The sequence below is a fragment of the Alexandromys fortis genome, unplaced genomic scaffold, assembly GCF_014885135.2.
Source record: "Alexandromys fortis isolate MF-2015 unplaced genomic scaffold, M_Fortis_MF-2015_v1.1 scaffold_172, whole genome shotgun sequence".
Classification (NCBI taxonomy): domain Eukaryota; kingdom Metazoa; phylum Chordata; class Mammalia; order Rodentia; family Cricetidae; genus Alexandromys; species Alexandromys fortis.
The window spans coordinates 3404157-3423082 of record NW_026068061.1 but is presented as its reverse complement, the minus strand read 5'-3'; the positions used below and the strand labels follow the sequence as shown (position 1 = coordinate 3423082).

At 42.9% G+C, this 18926-nt stretch overlaps 2 protein-coding genes across 8 annotated transcripts in view; one reads left to right on the top strand and one right to left on the bottom strand.

Moving 5' to 3' along the window:
• Positions 1 to 18926, bottom strand: part of Med12l (mediator complex subunit 12L) — a 301518-nt gene that overhangs the window by 115133 nt on the left and 167459 nt on the right. The window lies entirely within an intron of this gene.
• Positions 253 to 5614, top strand: Gpr87 (G protein-coupled receptor 87). Its single transcript, XM_050120212.1, has 2 exons — positions 253 to 286; positions 4572 to 5614. The coding sequence occupies exons 1-2, from the start codon at positions 253 to 255 to the stop codon at positions 5612 to 5614; spliced, it is 1077 nt and encodes a 358-aa protein (XP_049976169.1).

Genomic DNA, 18926 nt, shown 5'->3' with positions numbered 1-18926 from the left:
GTGGCTAGGATATTCAAATCCACAATGTTGTTTTTCTAATCACAGAGCTTAACAATATCTTGTTCGTGGCTTACCGTCTTTACAGAAAGAAAAACATTATCTATGTAAGGTACTTACAAACTCTTCCTTTTTTTGTTTTTGTTTTTCTCTCCAGAAATCAAACCAGGAATAACTTCTGCTGAACTTGTGCCTCAACTGTCCCCAACTATTTCTTGACATGCATCTCTGCTTACAGCCCATCACAACTAGAGAATGGGGCTCAACCTGACACTTGCAAAACTACCAAGTAAGCTAAAGACAAAGGTGCAACGGAACGGTATTTTAACATGACTTGTGGAAGCCTTAGTCAGAACCAACTGAAAGCCCTTTCTCATTCCAGCCATCCAGGATAGCGTCACTAATGTAAACTAGCCTTGCCACAACTGACTTAAAACTTTAGCCAGTCTCAACACTATCTTTAAAAAGGACAGGGATTAACAGAGTATTTGAGAAAGATTCGTTAAACCCAAAATAAAGTACATATTACCTTCCTCATTTGATAGTCTACACCAAGGTGTACTGAGGCTCCCCAAGAGGCCAAAAGCAACATCAACCTACTCTACTAGGTAATTATTTAGAAGATGATCCCACAAGGGCCTCTGTAGCACGGTTTGACAACCTATAATTTATACGGCTTTATTATTTCACTCCATCTGGTAGGTAGGGCAGTGACATATGTTGAGAATTTAATATTCCGTGTCAGAGTGACACACCCCGGTGAGCAGCAGAGTAGATTCATCCAAGGCAACAGTGTTGGGATTCTGCCTCGCTGCGGCCATCACTCCCACTGCAACTACAGAAGAGGGCGTTCTAAGAGGAAGTGGACCCCGTAAGGACGGAGGTGATGGTGATGAAAAAGTGTCTGGTCTGGACAATACGGTATGCAACCAACGGGAGACTAGAGCAAGGACAGTGCAGTGGAGAATGGCCATTGTGCTAAATTCTGATGTCAAAAAGCACACATAGCATGATATCTGGTATGTACACACATATGCTCTCAAGGTTTCTCTATCCCCCCCCCAACACACTCATACAGGAATCAAAACAACCATGGAATTAGATTCCCAGCTTGTCGTTGTATTTCTAAAGTTAGCTGAGAAGGCTCTAGGGTAAGAAGGCAGAGGAGTGACCAGCAAAGGAGTTCTTGCTAATCCCTCTCCACCATCATCCTATATCAGGATAAACAGGATAAACAGGGAATGCCATGCTAGGAAGCACAGAACATGTAAGAACACAGTATTTCTGTTTTAAGTCCTTTTTCATTTTTCTTCATGAATGGCCAAGCTCTAAAGTACTGAAGGAGGTTCCTAAATTGGTCACATTCTTTACTGGAAGAATAACATGATGAAGCCGAATGAGTGAAAAAAGCCTTTGCCTTTTAATGGGGATGTAAACCTACATCCCCACCGGGAGATCTGAAGGACCGAGAACACACGACGTGAGCTGCTGCCGGGGAATTACTTTCCAGGTGAAGCTCTGGAGTCCTTCAGAGCAGCACACAGGTGGTCTTTATCCTCCTCCCTAGGTACCATAGTTGTCTACTATTAAATGATTTTCCAAACTAGCCCAGAAGAGGCTTTAACTACTCATTCGTTTAAGCTGTGTTATACATCTGGAATTTGTGAATGAACTACTAACTAGGGCTAGGCTTACCCCCACGGAACTGGGGAGGCCCAGACTCCAAAAGATTAATTCTGATCATGAGCTAAGGCAGATATTGTGAGCAAGCACAATCAAAATGCCCACACAGACTGTCTCAAAGCCACAGAACAGGCCAAGGACCACTGGGAAGTCACTCATGCTTCAGAGTTTTGCTTCTGCTTTCGACTCTGCTTTGCTTTTTTGGTTGGTTGATTTGTTTGTTTTATCTTGTTAGTTTGTTTTTTAATAAGATAGACTTGTACAGAGACTTCTTTTGATATTCTGATTGAAGACTACCTTTAATATTAACCATAATTGCTAGGTACATTATCATTTAATAAGAGTGCTTGTCTATATAATTACGCCTTGGAATATTATAATAATAATAATAATATAGAAGACAAGCAGCTACCAGAACACTGGAACAGAAGGATGTGTTCTTCTAGGTCACAGCGGGTATACACAGATTGAGGGAGCCAATACTAACAGCCGAAATACCCCACGCCCAGGAGGTTAAAGCTACCGAATTCTATTAACACTCACAAGGGCTTTCAAAATCAACACATACATGATTGCTACAACACACATCGTTTCCAAAAATGACATCGCTATTCCTTTATAAGCTTTGCCACTCAGCTGAGCACTTTTACCCTGATTAAAACCTACCTGGCTTCCTGTGTTTCCCAGAGTGCTCTCCCCAGGAAGATGGCAGTGATAGGTAAAGCTTAACTAGGTAAACCAATTCAAGTAGCTGTCTAGAGCTCAGTAGAGCTGCACCTCTCAGGCTTTTAATGGCTTCAAATGCTGATTTGGATCTTCTGGTAAAGAAATAGCAAAGCAGGGCAACAGTTCCAACTGGAAGCGGGAGAGAGAGGGCAGCTGAATCAGGCATTTTGAACTTGTAAAGCTTAATAATACCATCAGTCTCCTAACAGGCAAGCCTAGGTATAAATTACTAACCTGTACGGGGATATTTAGGCCAGGAAAACCAGTTTTTTAAAAACATAGCAAGGAAGGAAAGGTACAGAAAATATCAGAAAGGGGAGACAGCTCTTGAAAAAAGAAGCCACACTTAGATTCCAGGTGGTAATTTAAGAACCTGTGTTTGGATTATAATCATCAGAACGGCCTTTCCCATTTCACTTCTTCAAAGAAAGAAAACAATATATAATAAACAGCTATGTGGGAAAGTAAGAGCTAAATTCATGCTGTTCCCTAAACAAAAATCATCCCAAAATATCATTAAGATAAGTTATTATTAACTAGGGGATTAAGCAATCAGAAATGACCTTCCCTACATCCTTACATCTGAACCATGACTTTGTAAGCTAGGATGGTTTATGCTGTCTGTCAAACAGCTGAAAGAGTTATTGAGGAAATGGCTCCAAGGGAAACTGGAGAGGCAGGAGCTTCCAGAGCATCGGCTTCCTGTGCAGAGAAGAAGGCAAGGAGAAAAATGAGGGCAAGCATCAGGAGGCTGCTCGGGGTAGAAACTGCTCGATAGACCTCTGTCCGTCAACCTCAGAGGCTCTACTTTGGAATACACTTCACCAAGCAGCTCACCTCCAAGCTGGAGCGATCCTGGGAAGCCAGCATGACATCACGAAGAGTAGCAATAGTCTGCAGCACAGACTGGAGCTTTGCATCCCTCACTTAACTGCAAGTTTCCCTCAGTTCCCACAGGAGACTGATGCAGGAATCAAATGCCTGCATGCTATCTCATCAGCTCAATAACAGATTGGTGTTAGAGTGCCTTCCATCATATGCATCAAAAGGTCAAAAAAAAAAAAAGGATCCTTGCAAATTCATAACAAGCAGAGCAGGTATAATCTAATCTTGTAAATAACAACGAAAGTAGCAGCCTACACATATTTTTCTTGCACACATTTTTACACAATATATTTTTTGATAATGAATTTGTACACTAACAGAAATGTGAAATCAGTTTGCTTCTTACTCAATTATAGAGACTTACATATCTTCATAACTATATACTTTAATGAAAATGCACTAGATAGTATATAGTATCTGTAGATAATCATAATCCAAAACCAGGTTGCCTATAGTGATGCCATACCTACTCACAGCTTATGTTCTAGTAAAAAGAGAATGGATTTAACAGATTCCACAAGTTAGAGCTAGCTCTACTCTGGACTTTGTCACTTAAGAAGAAATCTGATTTTTGTTTCCTGAAAAAAGAAATCAAAACCACACTTCCATTTCCAACAACAGTCCCTACATAATCTTCAGGAAACAAAGGTTAAGGATTGTGAGTGCTTTATTAGTTCACTTTGTGGTTTTGGGTGACAGCTGAGCTTAAAGCTTAGGTAGTGATAAAGGAATAGACTGTATCAAAGGACACACTGATATAATGTCTATGTTCTGTCTTATTGTTCCGGTAAACTTCAATTTTTCTGCCTCAGGTACTGCTGCTTCGATGTGTAACAATACCCGATGTTGAACTAAACACCAGGGTTTTATATGGATATAGTATATTCATTTTCAATAGGTTGTCACAGCAAATCAAAGGGTCTTGAAGGGGAGGTCACCAATTATTTAGTCACTCAAAACAATAACCAGGTTCTACTTTAAATGCCAGGATCAGGGCCTAGAGAGATGGCTTGGCTGTTAAGAGTGCTTCGGGCTCACCCAGGGGAATCAGCTCACAAGAGGACTCCAAGTCAAGAACTCACAATTGCCTCAGGTCCAGAGGACCAGAGACCTTCTTCCAGCTTCTATAGACACTGTCGCGCCCACAGGACACACTTAACAGAGACCCAGATATACACGTGAATAATTTATGTAATCTTTGAGATAATGGGCACATTGAGAACATCAGCTCAGCCCTAAAGACGGCGGTTGTACTAATATGAATGTTTCCACTTCTGCAGGTAATGAGCTGTACAGTCAAGCCAGTCACTCTGCAAACAGCACAAGCGCGGGACATGGGAAGAATTCCACCCTTCACAACGAATTTGACACCATCATCCTGCCAGTGCTTTACCTAGTTATATTTGTGGCAAGCATCCTGCTGAATGGTCTGGCGGTGTGGATCTTCTTCCACATCAGGAATAAAACCAGCTTCATATTTTATCTCAAAAACATAGTGGTAGCTGACCTCATAATGACACTGACATTCCCATTCCGAATAGTCCGTGATGCGGGATTTGGACCTTGGTACTTCGAGTTTATCCTCTGCAGATACACCTCAGTTTTGTTCTATGCAAACATGTATACATCCATCGTGTTCCTTGGGCTCATCAGTGTCGACCGCTACCTGAAGGTGGTAAAGCCTTTTGGTGACTCTCGCATGTACAGCATAACTTTTACCAAAGTTTTATCAGTTTGTGTTTGGGTGATCATGGCTGTTCTGGCCTTGCCAAACATCATCTTAACGAACGTTCAGCCAACTAAGGAAAATATTCATGACTGCATGACACTCAAAAGTCCTTTGGGAGCCCAGTGGCATATGGCCGTCACCTACGTTGACAGCTGTTTGTTTGTGGCTGTGCTGGTGATTCTGATCGGATGCTACATAGCAATATCCAGGTACATCCAAAAATCCAGCAGGCAGTTCATAAGTCAGTCGAGCCGGAAACGAAAGCATAACCAGAGCATCCGCGTGGTCGTGGCTGTGTTTTTCACCTGCTTCCTGCCATATCACCTGTGCAGAATCCCCTTCACTTTCAGCCACTTAGACAGGCTTTTAGACGAATCAGCGCACAAGATTCTCTACTACTGCAAAGAAATGACGCTTTTCCTGTCTGCCTGCAACGTGTGCCTGGATCCAATCATCTACTTTTTCATGTGTAGGTCCTTTTCAAGAAGGTTGTTCAAGAAATCAAACATAAGGACAAGGAGTGAGAGCATCAGATCACTGCAAAGCGTCCGAAGATCGGAAGTGCGCATTTATTATGACTACACCGATGTGTAGGGACCAGAGGCCAGCCGGCCTTCTCTTACCAATGTGTAAAATGTGTAAATAAAGGTTTCTTTTTATTATCCTGGCTGCAAGTTGTCTAAACCACAGATTCTTTCCCTAAGCACAAAAATTGGCCAGATAGTGGGGCATAAATTGGAACAAAGAAAAACACTAAGAAATGAAAAAAAAAATATGTGGGATGAAGTGGAGATGGGAGAACTTCAGAACAATCCGACGAGCAGACCAAGGCCTAGCCATGTAAATGTCTGTGCCTGTTCCCTGGAAAACACTCACTGCTGCTGTGATGTCACTGTACAGAACTCACAGCATGGAGAACTCTCAAGGTTCAATATTGAGTCAGAAGCCTGTGAATTCTGCCTACCTAGGACCCTATGGCCAGTTTCTCTTCATTGTGCTTATTAAAGCCTTAAACACATGATAAACATATGTATTGGAGGGCAGGGCAGGAGGGAAGATTCCCCTACACTTCACAGTATGCACTGATAATGTCACCATCCACTAACTCATTTTGGGTAAGCTATTTTAAAGGAAGGAATGTGACTGGATAGTCCAAAGAGTTCTGCTAAACACTGAATTAATATTTGCCATCAATTCATCCTTATGATGTATTTATATGCTCATGAGATAAGGGTAGATAAGAAACTATGGGGGCTTAACTAAAGAGTACATTGTTTATCAAATGGTCATCAAATCACTTCTATTTCAATAAAAACAATGTATTAATAATAAAATATTCTTCCCTATATTATATGCCCAATAGGAATATCAATAGCTTAACTATGCGACTGTAAGGTGAAAGATGTAGTTCACTAAGTTATGTCAAAAAGTCCAATGGTAGTCATTTAAATGTTGGGCTATTTTCTCTCCTCCTGCCAACAAGACACTTTGAACAACTTCTTTCTCAAAGCTGTATTAGTCCTGTCAGGGGGTCACACCTGTTTTTGCTTTTTAATTTTTTATTACATTTATTTTGCGTGTGGGCGTGGGGAATTTGTGCATGCTCCAGCATGCATCTGGATGTCGGAGGACAGCTTGCTGGAGTTTGCTCTCTCCCCCTACTGTGTGGGCTCTAGGATCTAACTCAGGTCCTCAGGGTTGGAAACAAGTCTCTTTCTCTGTACTGAGCATCTCTCCAGCCCCGGCTTTATTTTTTGGCACTGTACCAGCAGCTGCAGAAAACCTTAACAAGCAGAGTTAAGATATGCTTACTGATGACAAGACATTGTAGGACCAGGGAGACCGGGTTCAGTGGGTAAAAGCACTTGAGCAAACCCAGATGAAGTAGCAGGCCCCTGTAATCCCTGATCTCCTACAGCAACCTGGGAGACACAGACAGGAGGATCCCCAGACACAGCCCAACCAACTGGGCACGGACAGCAATGAACAAGGGCAAACACTGCATGCCTGCATTCACATTAGCACATGTGCGCACACACACACACACACACACACACATTCAAAAGAAGCACTGTGGTTAACAGAGAAAAGAGACACATATACATGACTACTGTCTTTCACTTGCATTCTGGAAAATTACCAGATTCTGAGGACTGAGCAAGAACAGCAGCATGACGGCCGTCGATGGGCACCAGAACAGTGTAAAGACTCCAAACCATGTGGGGAGCACGACCATCTCAGCACAGGGGCTTTTATGAAAGGAGAGAAAAGATCTGATAACTTTTATCAAAATACTAATCTCTCAAGATTTCAACTCCCTGAATGAAACAGCCATGCAAGTACATTATTCTTATTCACCATGTTCGGTCACTGGCACGGTTACCAGCAGCACCAACTGTGTGACACTAAGCCGGTTAACACGGGTGTGTTTCAGATCAGCTCGTGAGAGCAGATGGAAGCTGAAGGCCTCCACCTGCTTTCCCCAGAATGACCAGGAAGAGGGACAGCTGCCCTAAAACAAAGGCAGAACTATACTGCACCAGGGAAAAGTCCTTCAGTCCAACCTGACCTTGCTTCCTCTACTTTCTCTCCACCACACCACAGGGCCCAGTCAGAGAACTCAGGAACATTACCAGCTTCAGTACTGGAGGGCCATGTTAATTGCGCAGCCCTCTGGACCCGAAAGAGCAGAAAGGCTTCTTTCCTGGATCAATGGACTCTATGTAACACTGCAGTTTACAGGATGCTCTAGCCCAGACTTCAGCTCACTTGTGATTCCAGATTCCATTCGAAGAAGTCTTTCAAGTATGTTAAATCTCAGTTACTATCTCTAGATTGGACACCATCAAGGTTATTGGACATATTTAATGTGAGGTTGATCATATTTCTCTGAAACGGTATTGTTAAACCAATGGCATACTTCCAAGCATTGACTCGGAAAAATGCTAAGCAGGATTATCCTCATTTTAAAAGTCATATGATAAAATCTATCTAAATTGCAATGCACATTTTACATCAATACCTGAGACTGACTTATCCAGGAAGAACAGTAACAGTGGTAGGAGGGATACAGATGACAGCGTCAGTGCTGGAGAGCATATACACAAAGTTCTCTTCAAAGGGAAGAAAATACGGATTCTATTTGAAGCTTTTGAAAATGGCATTTCTGAAGTGACCTCAACTAGGAAATCGAGTGTTCATTAGGGCTTTGGAATTACATGGGTTGAGAAATCTTTATTTGAAATCTCTGGGACCGGAAACATTTCAGATTTCACGCGATGGGTGTGGGAATATTTGTGTTGTAGCTGACAGAGTATCTTCAGGATTTTCTGAAGAGTAAGCACAAAATCCATTCAGTTTCACATACAACCTCCCACGCATCCTGGGGATACTCTGTGTGCTGTGCCTCTGCCCTGGCTGCAGCCCATCACATGGCAGCGCCTGGGCCATCAATGTCAAACTTCAGAGCATTTCAGACTTCCGATTCTGGATTACAGATAGCTGCCAAGTCTGGGGATGAGATTTCAGAATCCTCTCACATGAATAAATGCCATATTCACTCGTTCTTACATGTAGAGATTCAAAATAAAATTTTAATTTTTTATAAAATCAAAATAAAATATTAACCTTTTAAAAAATTCTGATATTCAAAGAAACTAACCTTACTTACTGTTGATTAGAGAACTTCATAAATTCCTAATACTCATTATGAACACTAAGCTAGCATTTCTTTTTCAGATAAAGCTTCAAGGACAGAGTACCTAGGAGAAAACATTAATTTAGATTAAATAAGACAAAATGTGTGTGTGCCTGTGTGCCTGTGTGTGTGTGTGTGTGTGTGTGTGTGTGTGTGTGAGAGAGAGAGAGAGAGAGAGAGAGAGAGAGAGAGAGAGAGAGAGAGAGAGAGAGAGAGAGAGAGAGAGAATTTTCATGTACATACGGGACTGTGCAGTTTAATTCAATAAATCATATAATCACAATATGGAAATATATCAGAAAAAAAGTTAAAGACAGGACACAGAAAAATCTAATGATCAATTGACCAATTAAATACACACACACACAGATTAAACTCCATAAGAAGCCAATGAACAAATCATTATAAACATTTACCGGGCACACGCTACACAAAAGGGCACTGAGTTCAGCACAATATAAAACAATCTTTATGTATTTCTAAGAATCCTCATGATTTCTAAGAATCACTCCTAAAATGTACAAATTTTTACATTTCAACCGGTAACAAAGCAGCAGGAGGCTGCGGTTTGGCCTCTATCACCATCTAGTGGTAAAGCTCAGAAAACATACATCCCATGTCCTAGCCCTTTATGCACACAAGTATTCAAGTAGGGTGAGGTAGACTTGTCTAAGAAGAGCAATTAACATGGACAAGAAGCTAACCTAGAATGCAAAAAGAAAAAACTCTGAAAGACTCAAGTCAGGGGTTTGACAGAAGCAGACACCCACTACTCTTTCCGAATTAAAAGAGGGAGTTTCTGAAGAATAAACCAGCTTGGTGCTTTCCAAAGACTATTGTGGCTTTGAACACCGACTACCTCTTTCTTAATATTCACTCTCTAATACAGTCCGGACATCTTTTCTGTAATGTGTGAACCTTCCTTGCTCTTTTTCAGAGACTGAATCAGGTTCCTACACTGTGTATTTTGTGTTTTCGGTGGACACCCCTTAGTTTCCTGTGGACATCTCATTCTCTAGCTTTTTCCTCATCGATACCCAGATGTTCATGCACAGCTGAAATCATCTGGCAGCAGACACGCAAGCTGAATATTTGCAAAGTCAGCTGTGAATTCTGCATTTCCATCTGATTTCAATTTCACTTCTCAAACTGTCAGTTTGACCTCCCAATGTACATTCATCTCTGGTGTTCAACGGCCTGATTTTTAAGCCCTTCATGTTATTATTGGTAAATGGGGAAGAAACACAAGGTGTCACAAAACTTTGGTTGGTGCATCAGTTACCTTTCTCCTGCTATGAGAAAACATTGCAGCCATGGAAACCTACAGACAGAAGTTTCTTTGGCCTTATGCTTTCAGAAGGTGAGCTTATTTCGGTGGGGAAGCAGGGCAGCAAGGGCAGGCATCGCAATAGGGACAGAAAACTGAGAGCGTGTAGACTTTACTGTGAACTACAAGTAGGGTGAGGCTGTTAACTCTCAATGTCCGGCCCCAGTGATGTAAGTCCTCCAGCAAGGCTGGACGCCTAAACTCCCCAACAGTACCACCAGCTGGGCCCGTGGTGTTCAAACGCTGATTCTACCCAGGGTGTTTCTCACTCACAGCACTACAGTGGGTATGAATAACAACGGAGCGCACTTCAGTGTGAGGGACAAATGCTGTCCTGATAAATGCACTTGTCGTTCGTGGGAAGTTAATGGCTTACTCGGCACAGAAGCAGGGGACGAGTCTTTACTATGGAAGAGCTTCCTGCTTTGAAGATGTCAACCACTAAGCCCAACCACTAAACACTAGAACCATAACTCATACGCCAATTTTACAAAACCACCTCTGAAGTACTGATATCTATCATACTAAAACAAGTTTCTGAAGACAACTGCAGGCAACGAGAAGAAAATGCCTGGGGTTCAGGAAATACGAACCCCCAGGAATGCTGCTGCCAAGTCCTAGCACAAATATAGAGAAGCAATCAATGTTCAGAGTAATCAACAAGGCTCTTTTTCATCCTGTTTCTGTGTAGTCACAAATGTCCTATGAAGAAACAAATCAACGAGGCTGGGCTGTCAATTCCAAGGCTTGTGCTATTTACAAGGCTGTACGACTCTTCCCTTGAACGCAGTCCACAGCACCATCCTGCACCCGGCACTGGTCTTTCTCTTCCGCACTGTCAGCAGCCGCCTGGAACAGAGGCTAAGGATCCACCCCCAGGACCCGAGGACAAGCCTGGCCTCCGCAGAGCCTGACCCTGCAGGCTGACTTAGTTCAGGCCTGCGGACAGCTGTGCGGTCAACGGAGGAGCAAGGGCTCTAGAGGCGAGCAGAGATGGATCCCTCCACTCCCAGTCATGACTCCGAGCTGAAGGCACAACTACAGACAGCGCTACAGCTGAGGCGGATCACTGCCGGGATCTCTCCGCTTCTTCCTGCCCTGTGCTCGCCCACTTCTCAGACTTTACTGCTGATGACCTTCAGATAGCTCTCATTTGTTGAACACCCCATATAGGCTCTGATGTCAACTGTACAACCAGTCAATCCCCACGGCCAACTCATAAGGAAGGACTAGCATTACTCCCAGTCAGAACATCCGGGTGACTTGCCCCAAGGTTGCAAGCCAAGAAAGACTATGGTGAAATCAATGGCCACCAATTTATCTCCAAATGCTTAGGTGCAAAACCACAGCCCTTTGCTGAAAAGAAACAAATTCTTAAAGACATTACCAATAATTTTAACAGCCTGGCTGTTTATATTAGCAATTGTTATTAATACAGGTAGATTATTAACATGAGCAAATAACATTTGGGTTGGAGTTAATAAGCTTAATTTTGTTCCCCAACAATTATCCTATAATTTATTTTCAAAACTCAGATGTTTTTGAGTAGCTATCACTGAGCTGGCATGGCAGGAGTTGAGAAAATGAGCCCATAGGCACACATGATGTCATGCTTAAGATATGCATGTAGAAAAAAAAGCATGTCTACATCAGCACTGCATAATTAGTAAAACGTGCTTTTTTATTCAGTAAAGAAATTTGGGCTACTTTTTCAAATTGATTAAACTAACTGGTCCAGACGAAGCAGGCTGCCAGCTGTGGTGGAGCACAGAAGGAATCCCACAGAGGTGGAGACAGTGAGATAAGAAGTTCGAGGTCATCCTTGACTACCCAGGAAGTTGGGGGCCAGTCTGGGCTATAGGAGACCCTGTCTCAAAACAAAGAAACAGCAAAACCTACCCAAAACCTACAAAGAAGACTAACTGTTGCACTCAAGCTATTAACTAAAGAGATGACCAATCTTTACGGTATTAATTGCTGAAACCCACAGAGAATCCAGAATTATAGACATTATAGACATGTGCTTTGCTGGAGAGCGAGAAAACCGAATACAACTTCAGAAAGCACACGGCCTGGCTTGTGATCACTGAAGCACTTCCTCTCACTGGCTGTTAACCCGCAGGCAAGTTCCTGAAGCCTCCAGCCCACAGGAACTTGTTGGGCCCTGTTCCTCGCACACACCACCGCAGCATGACAAGCCGTCTTTATTTCCCCGAAACAACTCTGGGCAGGTTTGTCTACTGCATGTCTCCCAAGTTTCATCCCAACTCTGGTGACTTTTGAAAGCTAACTGTCCAAGCTTGTTCCGTCCAATGACGGGGAAGCTCAGGAGTGAGAGCACTAAATAAACCAATCACCTACCAGAGTGGCCCCTCACCCTCCCAGATCTGTCCTGAGCTTGAGTCACTAAGCATACCTGGCTGGCTTCAGAAGCCTGCAAAACAGGCTCTAAAGTGCAGAGACTGGAGCGATGAGATGACCTAACCGCCCTGGAATGATCTTCACTGTCTGCAGATTAATACCGCCCCTGCACTAACCTTTCCTTACAGGACACAGCACTGAATGGATTCATCCTGTTCACACAATAGGTGGTTTGTTTTTTTTTTTAACATATTTGCTCAACAAACTTTTAAGTACTTCCTGTAATACTGGACACTGAGGACACCAAATCAAACAAGCCACGAGGGACAGGCCCTGCCCATTTTAGCTAGGTATGAGTCCAAAACAGAGGCCCCCTTGGAAGTATAAAAACATGCCCAAGTATGGTGATGGTTGAGTTCCTTCTAGGGAGCAGATCCAAGTAGAATGAAGATAGGAGAAACATGATTTTCCTGAACTTAAGTTAAAACACAGACACCTGCTTTGATTTCTCAGCATCTTTTCAAAAACAAAACAAAACAGAAAAACTCCCACGCAAAGATGAAACACGTGTTAGCAATTTTCTGGACTGTAACAAGGTTCTCGACGTTGAACTTTTGCTAACGTCCACTGAAATGCACTACTCTTCAAGCTTGAGCCGAGGCAGGTCCGGGGAAGCACAGAGAGCCTGTTGGAGTGGCACGGGGCTGCCATTCAAGTGGTGACACTGTCGTCTCATCAGTACCATGTCCAAGAGAGGCGCTGGGAGCTGTCCAGAATCCTGTATGTCCCGCACAGGAGTCATTTTATAAACCATCATTTCGGTCTGCCAGAAGGTGGTGGCATTGCATCAGACATTTGGTCCTCCATCACTCTCAGACAGAGGAACAGAATGACCGTGAACTCACTACCAGAGAATCGTTTGGCAATGCAGTGACTTCCATCACATTTCAATGGCAGAATAATGCCCTCGTTCTTGACTACTCCAAACCAACAGGTTTGAGCAGGGTTTAGTGTGTCACACAGAGAAGCACAGTCATGCTCTTCATGAAATATTTTACAAGTTTAGACCTTTTTATTTCTTATTTTTAAATTGCCCAGTTTAACGATAGTCATCATTTTCTTTTTTTTTTTTAATTTATTTTTTGGATGACCTCAGTGTAATGGTTTAGCTAAAACCATTACACCAGTGCAGTTTCCCAAGGAGAGGCAGCGGGGCACAAGGGGATGACAGGTCCCACCACCTGAGGCCTCTGTGGGTCCCAGACAGGTGGGAGGTGGCGGGTGCTAGACAGAGGCCATGCAGAAAAAGTGGGTATAGTTTATTCAGTGGGTTATAGAAGGACAGGGAGGGGGTAGCGAGGAACAGGGAGGGGGAGAAAGAGAGAAAGGGAGGGAAAGAGAGTGGGGGAAGGGGGAGGGAGAGGGAGGGAACGGAGGGGGCAGAAAAGAAGAGAGGAGGCAGCAGTCACCTCTCCCAAAGAGAGAGAGAGCTTGCTAGCTGGAAGCTGACTGAAGATCCACTTGCCTAGGCAGGGGCTGGGGGAGTGGGCATGGTTTGTCTCTTAAAGGGACAGGATAGACCATTACACTCAGGACTTCAGAATTATTATTATTGTTGTTCTCTCATGTATTACATCCCAACCTCAGTTCCCTCCATCATATCCTCCCAACCCCCACCTTTCCTCTCTCCCTGATCTACTCCACCTCTGTTTCCCTTCAAAAAGAAAGCAGGATTTCCATGGATGTCAACCTAACATGTCCTAACAAGTGAGAGTAAGACTAGGCACATCCCCTCACGTCAATCCCGGACAAGGCAACACAGTAGGAGGAAAAGTATCCCAAGAGCAGTCAAAAGAGTCAGAGACACCCCCAGTTCCACTGTTAGGAGTCCCCCAAGAACACCAAGCTACACAACCAGAACATAAATGCAGAGGACCTAGCTCAAGCCCATACAGGCTCCCTGACTGTCACTTCAGTCTCTGTGAGCCCTGCTTAGTTGATTCTGTAGACCTTATTCCAGTGGTATCCTTGATCCCTTTGGCTCCTACAATCCTTCACCCCCTCTTCTGTAAGATTCCCCAAGCTCCTCCTAATGTCCAGCTGCATGTGCTCCCATCGGTAGTTGGATGAAGGCTCTTTGATGACTATTATACTAGACTCCAGTCTAGAAGAACAGCAGAATATCATTAGGAATCATTTCGTTGACTTTTTTTTTCCCAGTTGTTTTTGTCTGTGGGCTATTCAGCCTCTAGTTCGTGGCCCTTCAGGCAGTGAGTGTCAGGTGTGGGCTCCCTCTGGTGGCATGGGTCTCAAGTTGGATCCATCACTGGTTGACTACTCCCACAAGTTCTGCACTGGTTCAGAAGATTGGACTTTCCAAAGAGAATGGGTTCCCAAAAGCCAATACAAGCAGCAGGGATAAATCCTGGTGCCATTGCCAGGGGCCCCCACCCACATTCAGAGGGTCTAGTTTGTTCCTAGGCTGATTCCTTCCCTATCTGGTCAAAGTTGGTGAGCTCCCATTAGGTCAGGCAAGCTGTTTCAGTGGGTGTCCCCATCATGGTCTTGACCTCTTTGCTTATATTCTCACTCCTTCCACTCTTCAACTGAACTTTGGGGACTCAGTCCAGTGCTCTGCTGTGGCTCTCTGCCTCTGCTTCCATCAGTTGCTGGATGAAGGTTCTATGGTGACATTTAAGGTAGTCATCAATCTGACTACAGGGCAAGGTCAATTTGGGCACCCTCTCCACTATTGCTTAGGGTTTTAGCTGGAGTCATCCTTATGGATTCCTGGGGATTTCTCTTGTGTCTGTCTGGTTTCTTGCTAGCCCCATAATGGCTCCCTCAATCAAGATACCTCTTTCCTTGCTCTCCATCTCTGCCCTTCCCCCATCAACTATCTTAAATCACAGTTTCAATTACTTTAGCAGAAGTCCTTATAACGTCACAGCATATGGAGTCACAAACATCACAGCACGAACTTTTAGACCCTATGCCTGCACCACAGGGTACTCACAGTCTTTTCGATGCCATGCTGCTAGTCACGAGTCTACAAACAAGAGCTCCCCTCCTCTAAGGCTGCACACCAAGGCCAACATACCAGTTTTGCTTCTGGGAACTACCAGAGTTTATACTGGGCCTTGCCTTTAAGACTTCTGTGTCATAGACCCAGTGTGTTTCTCAATGACCAGTGGAGTCCTATTTGTATAGACCCCAGCACCTACAAACACAAGTCCTACTATAAACCAAAAGCCATCAAACTCTTTCTAAAAATAATTTTCTTAACACTTACATACCTTGGACTAGTAGGATAGCTCAGTGGGCAGAGGTTTGCCCGACTAATGGAATTTCACATCCCACAAGGTGGCAGCAGAGAACCAACTCTAAGAGTTGCCTGACCGCCACACACATGTTGTGGCATGGTTAAGCATACATGTACACACCTCTGTGCACACACACACACACATTAAAAACATTAAACAAGTCAATAAATGGATACTATGTGATTAAAATTAATTCACTAGTACATTCATACTAATCTAAAAATTCAACACCAGAGACTGAAATTATGAAATGTTAAAAGGCCAGGAAAAAGAATAAGGTCTACAATACTCATAAGAACAAGTCTCCAAAATAGTAATGGGGATGAGGAAAAGTGCGCCTAAACTCAATGCAGCAACTGGAAAAGGGCTGGGACAGTACAACAGCAATAAGACTGTTTTCACGTTTTTTTTTTAAAAGCTTATAAAATACATAAAGCTAAGAATAATACGTAAGAGCATGGGGACATGGCTCAACGGGTAAAGGGCTCACACCGCACACATGAGGACTTCAGGTCAGATCCCCGGCACACATGTAGAAAGCCAGGCACAGCAGTGCATGTGTGAGCCACCTCAGCAGAGGCAGCAACACAAGAATCCCTAGGGTTCACTGCTCAGCCAGGCTAGGGAATCAGGGACTTCTAGGCTCAGGGAAAGAACCAGGTCAAAAATTAAAGTGAAGCGTGAGTGAAGAAGATGAAGAAAATACTGCACACTGAGTTCAGGCTCTGCATGATGAGCCTGCATGTCCACCCATGTACATACACACACACACACAGACAGAGAGACAGATACACACACATGCACACACATACACACACACAGAAACAGAGACAGAGAGACAGATACACACACGCACACACACATACAGAGAGAGAGAGACAGATACACACACATGCACACACATACACACACAGAGACAGAAACAGAGAGACAGATACACACACACGCACACACATACACACACAGAGAGAGACAGAGACAGATACACACACGTGCACAGATACAGAGACAGATAGACAGAGAGAGAGAGAGAGAGAGAGAGAGAGAGAGAGAGAGAGAGCAAGAGAGAGAGGCAGAGAGAAACTGACCACGCACAAGGCTGGTAATATAGCTCATTAATGAAGCAAATGTTTAGCTTTTCAGGAGAGCCTAAGTTTGATTCCAAGCACTGCTGACACCCCCTCCCCCCCACCCACACACCAAATAGTCACAAGAAATTAGACTTTTGAGTGAGAATCAAGATGGACATTTATAGAATTGGAATGTAAAAAGAAAAGCTGCTTTGGGCTGTGGATGATAGGCCATATCAGAACTGACTGGAAACAATAACACACATATTTTGGGATTATGTGTGTTAAAATCTGTCTGTTTGTAGTAAGAATTCACGAGGGATGTTTATATATAACCAGTCTTATTACTAACAAGGCAGGGCCCTGCCTGGAAACTGTACAAGAGAAAGGAATAGTGTGTGACCGTGAGCATGTCCAGTTGGGCGGGGTGAGGGGGTGGGAAGCTTTGAGAAAAAAATAAACAAGGGTGAACTTGAATGTCACAGTTCCACAAAAGGAAATGGGAACATGTCAAGGGAACAAAAATTCTTTAACGCAATTCCAAACATCATAGATAAACAGAAAATAAATACTCATTATTCTAACTTTTTTTTTCCTTTTCAAGGATGAGTGTCTCAAAGAAAGGAACTATGCTCTCTTTTATTTTATAGTTTACATTTATTTATGTAATATGTTAATTAAAATAGAATTACACTGCTTTCCCTCCTTCATTTCCTCCTCCTAGCCCTTCTCAGCGACTTGTCCTCAAACCGCTACAGTCTCTCCTTAAGTCAATATCCTAAGTGAGCGAGGGTCTAAACAGAGAGTTCTCAGTAGAAAAAAAATTAAAATGGGTAAGAAATCTTTAAAAAAAAGTTCATTATTCTTAACAATTAGAGAAATGTAAATTTAAAAGAACATCGAGATCCCATCTTACCAAGTCAAATGGCTAAAATAACTGAACGCCTGCGATAAACACTATTGATGTGGAGGGGCAGCAGGCACCCTCACTCACTGCTGCTGGGAATGCAAACCAGTGCAGCCCACCCTGGAAATCAGTATAAAGAGCCTTTCAATACAAAAACTAAAACTCACATGGCATATGTCCAAAGGGCTAGGCAGCCTACTCCACAGACACTTGCTCGGCAATGTTCATTGCTGGCTCTACTCACAAGAGCTAGCAAATGGGAACACCCTAAATATCCCTCAGTAGATGACTGGATACTGAAAATGGGTTACATTCACAAAGGAATATTATTTGCCAGTAACGAGAAATGACATTCTCAAATAAATGGATATACCTAGAAGAGATTATATCAAGCGAGAAGTAATTATTTTATTAGCAGTTGCGTTAAATTGTCCCTCATGTCTAGTATTGAAATAAGGACAAGTTATTTCTATTGTTAATTATAATAATATTAATTTTATAAGCATGTATATATAATCAACATATAATGACTATTAAACTAAAATGCTTTTCAAGCAATAAGAGACTTTAAACTCCAACAAGAAAAAAAATGTATTGTATAGCAACTAATCTGTCCATTTACTCACAAACACAAAATGTTCAGCATTAACATTGTGGAAAACAATATGGAGAAAAGATCAATTTGAATCCTCCATGAAAATACTTCTAGATTGCTCACAAATCTGACCATATTTCCATAAGCTTCATACGCCACACCAGACCTGGTAATGAGTCAAATGCACGTATAAATTTGGTACGCCAAAATTTTCTTGCCAAGAAGCAGTAAGAACAGCAGACAAGGGAGAATCATGTTTATGTCATGCACGCCATCTAGTGCATGAAAAACTAGTAAAGGAAAACAAGCTGTAATTGGAACTGGGTACCTCTAATCCAAGACTGTGCAGTCTGCGAGGCATGGCAGATGTACTTGTCATCTAATTTCTCAGAAGGCTGAGGCAGGAGGATTGCTACAAATTTCAGGCAATCCCCAGCTCCTTACTGAGTTCAAAGTCAACCAGGTCTAAAAAGTGGAACCTTAGCTGAAAACAAGCAACTAAATAAAACAGAAAGCAAAATAAATATGCTCCCAAACCCAACAGTGGAACATCGACATATTCAACAAACTTCAAAGGTTAGAGTATTTCAAGTTGTCAGATGAGGGATAACCAACCACTAAGGCTA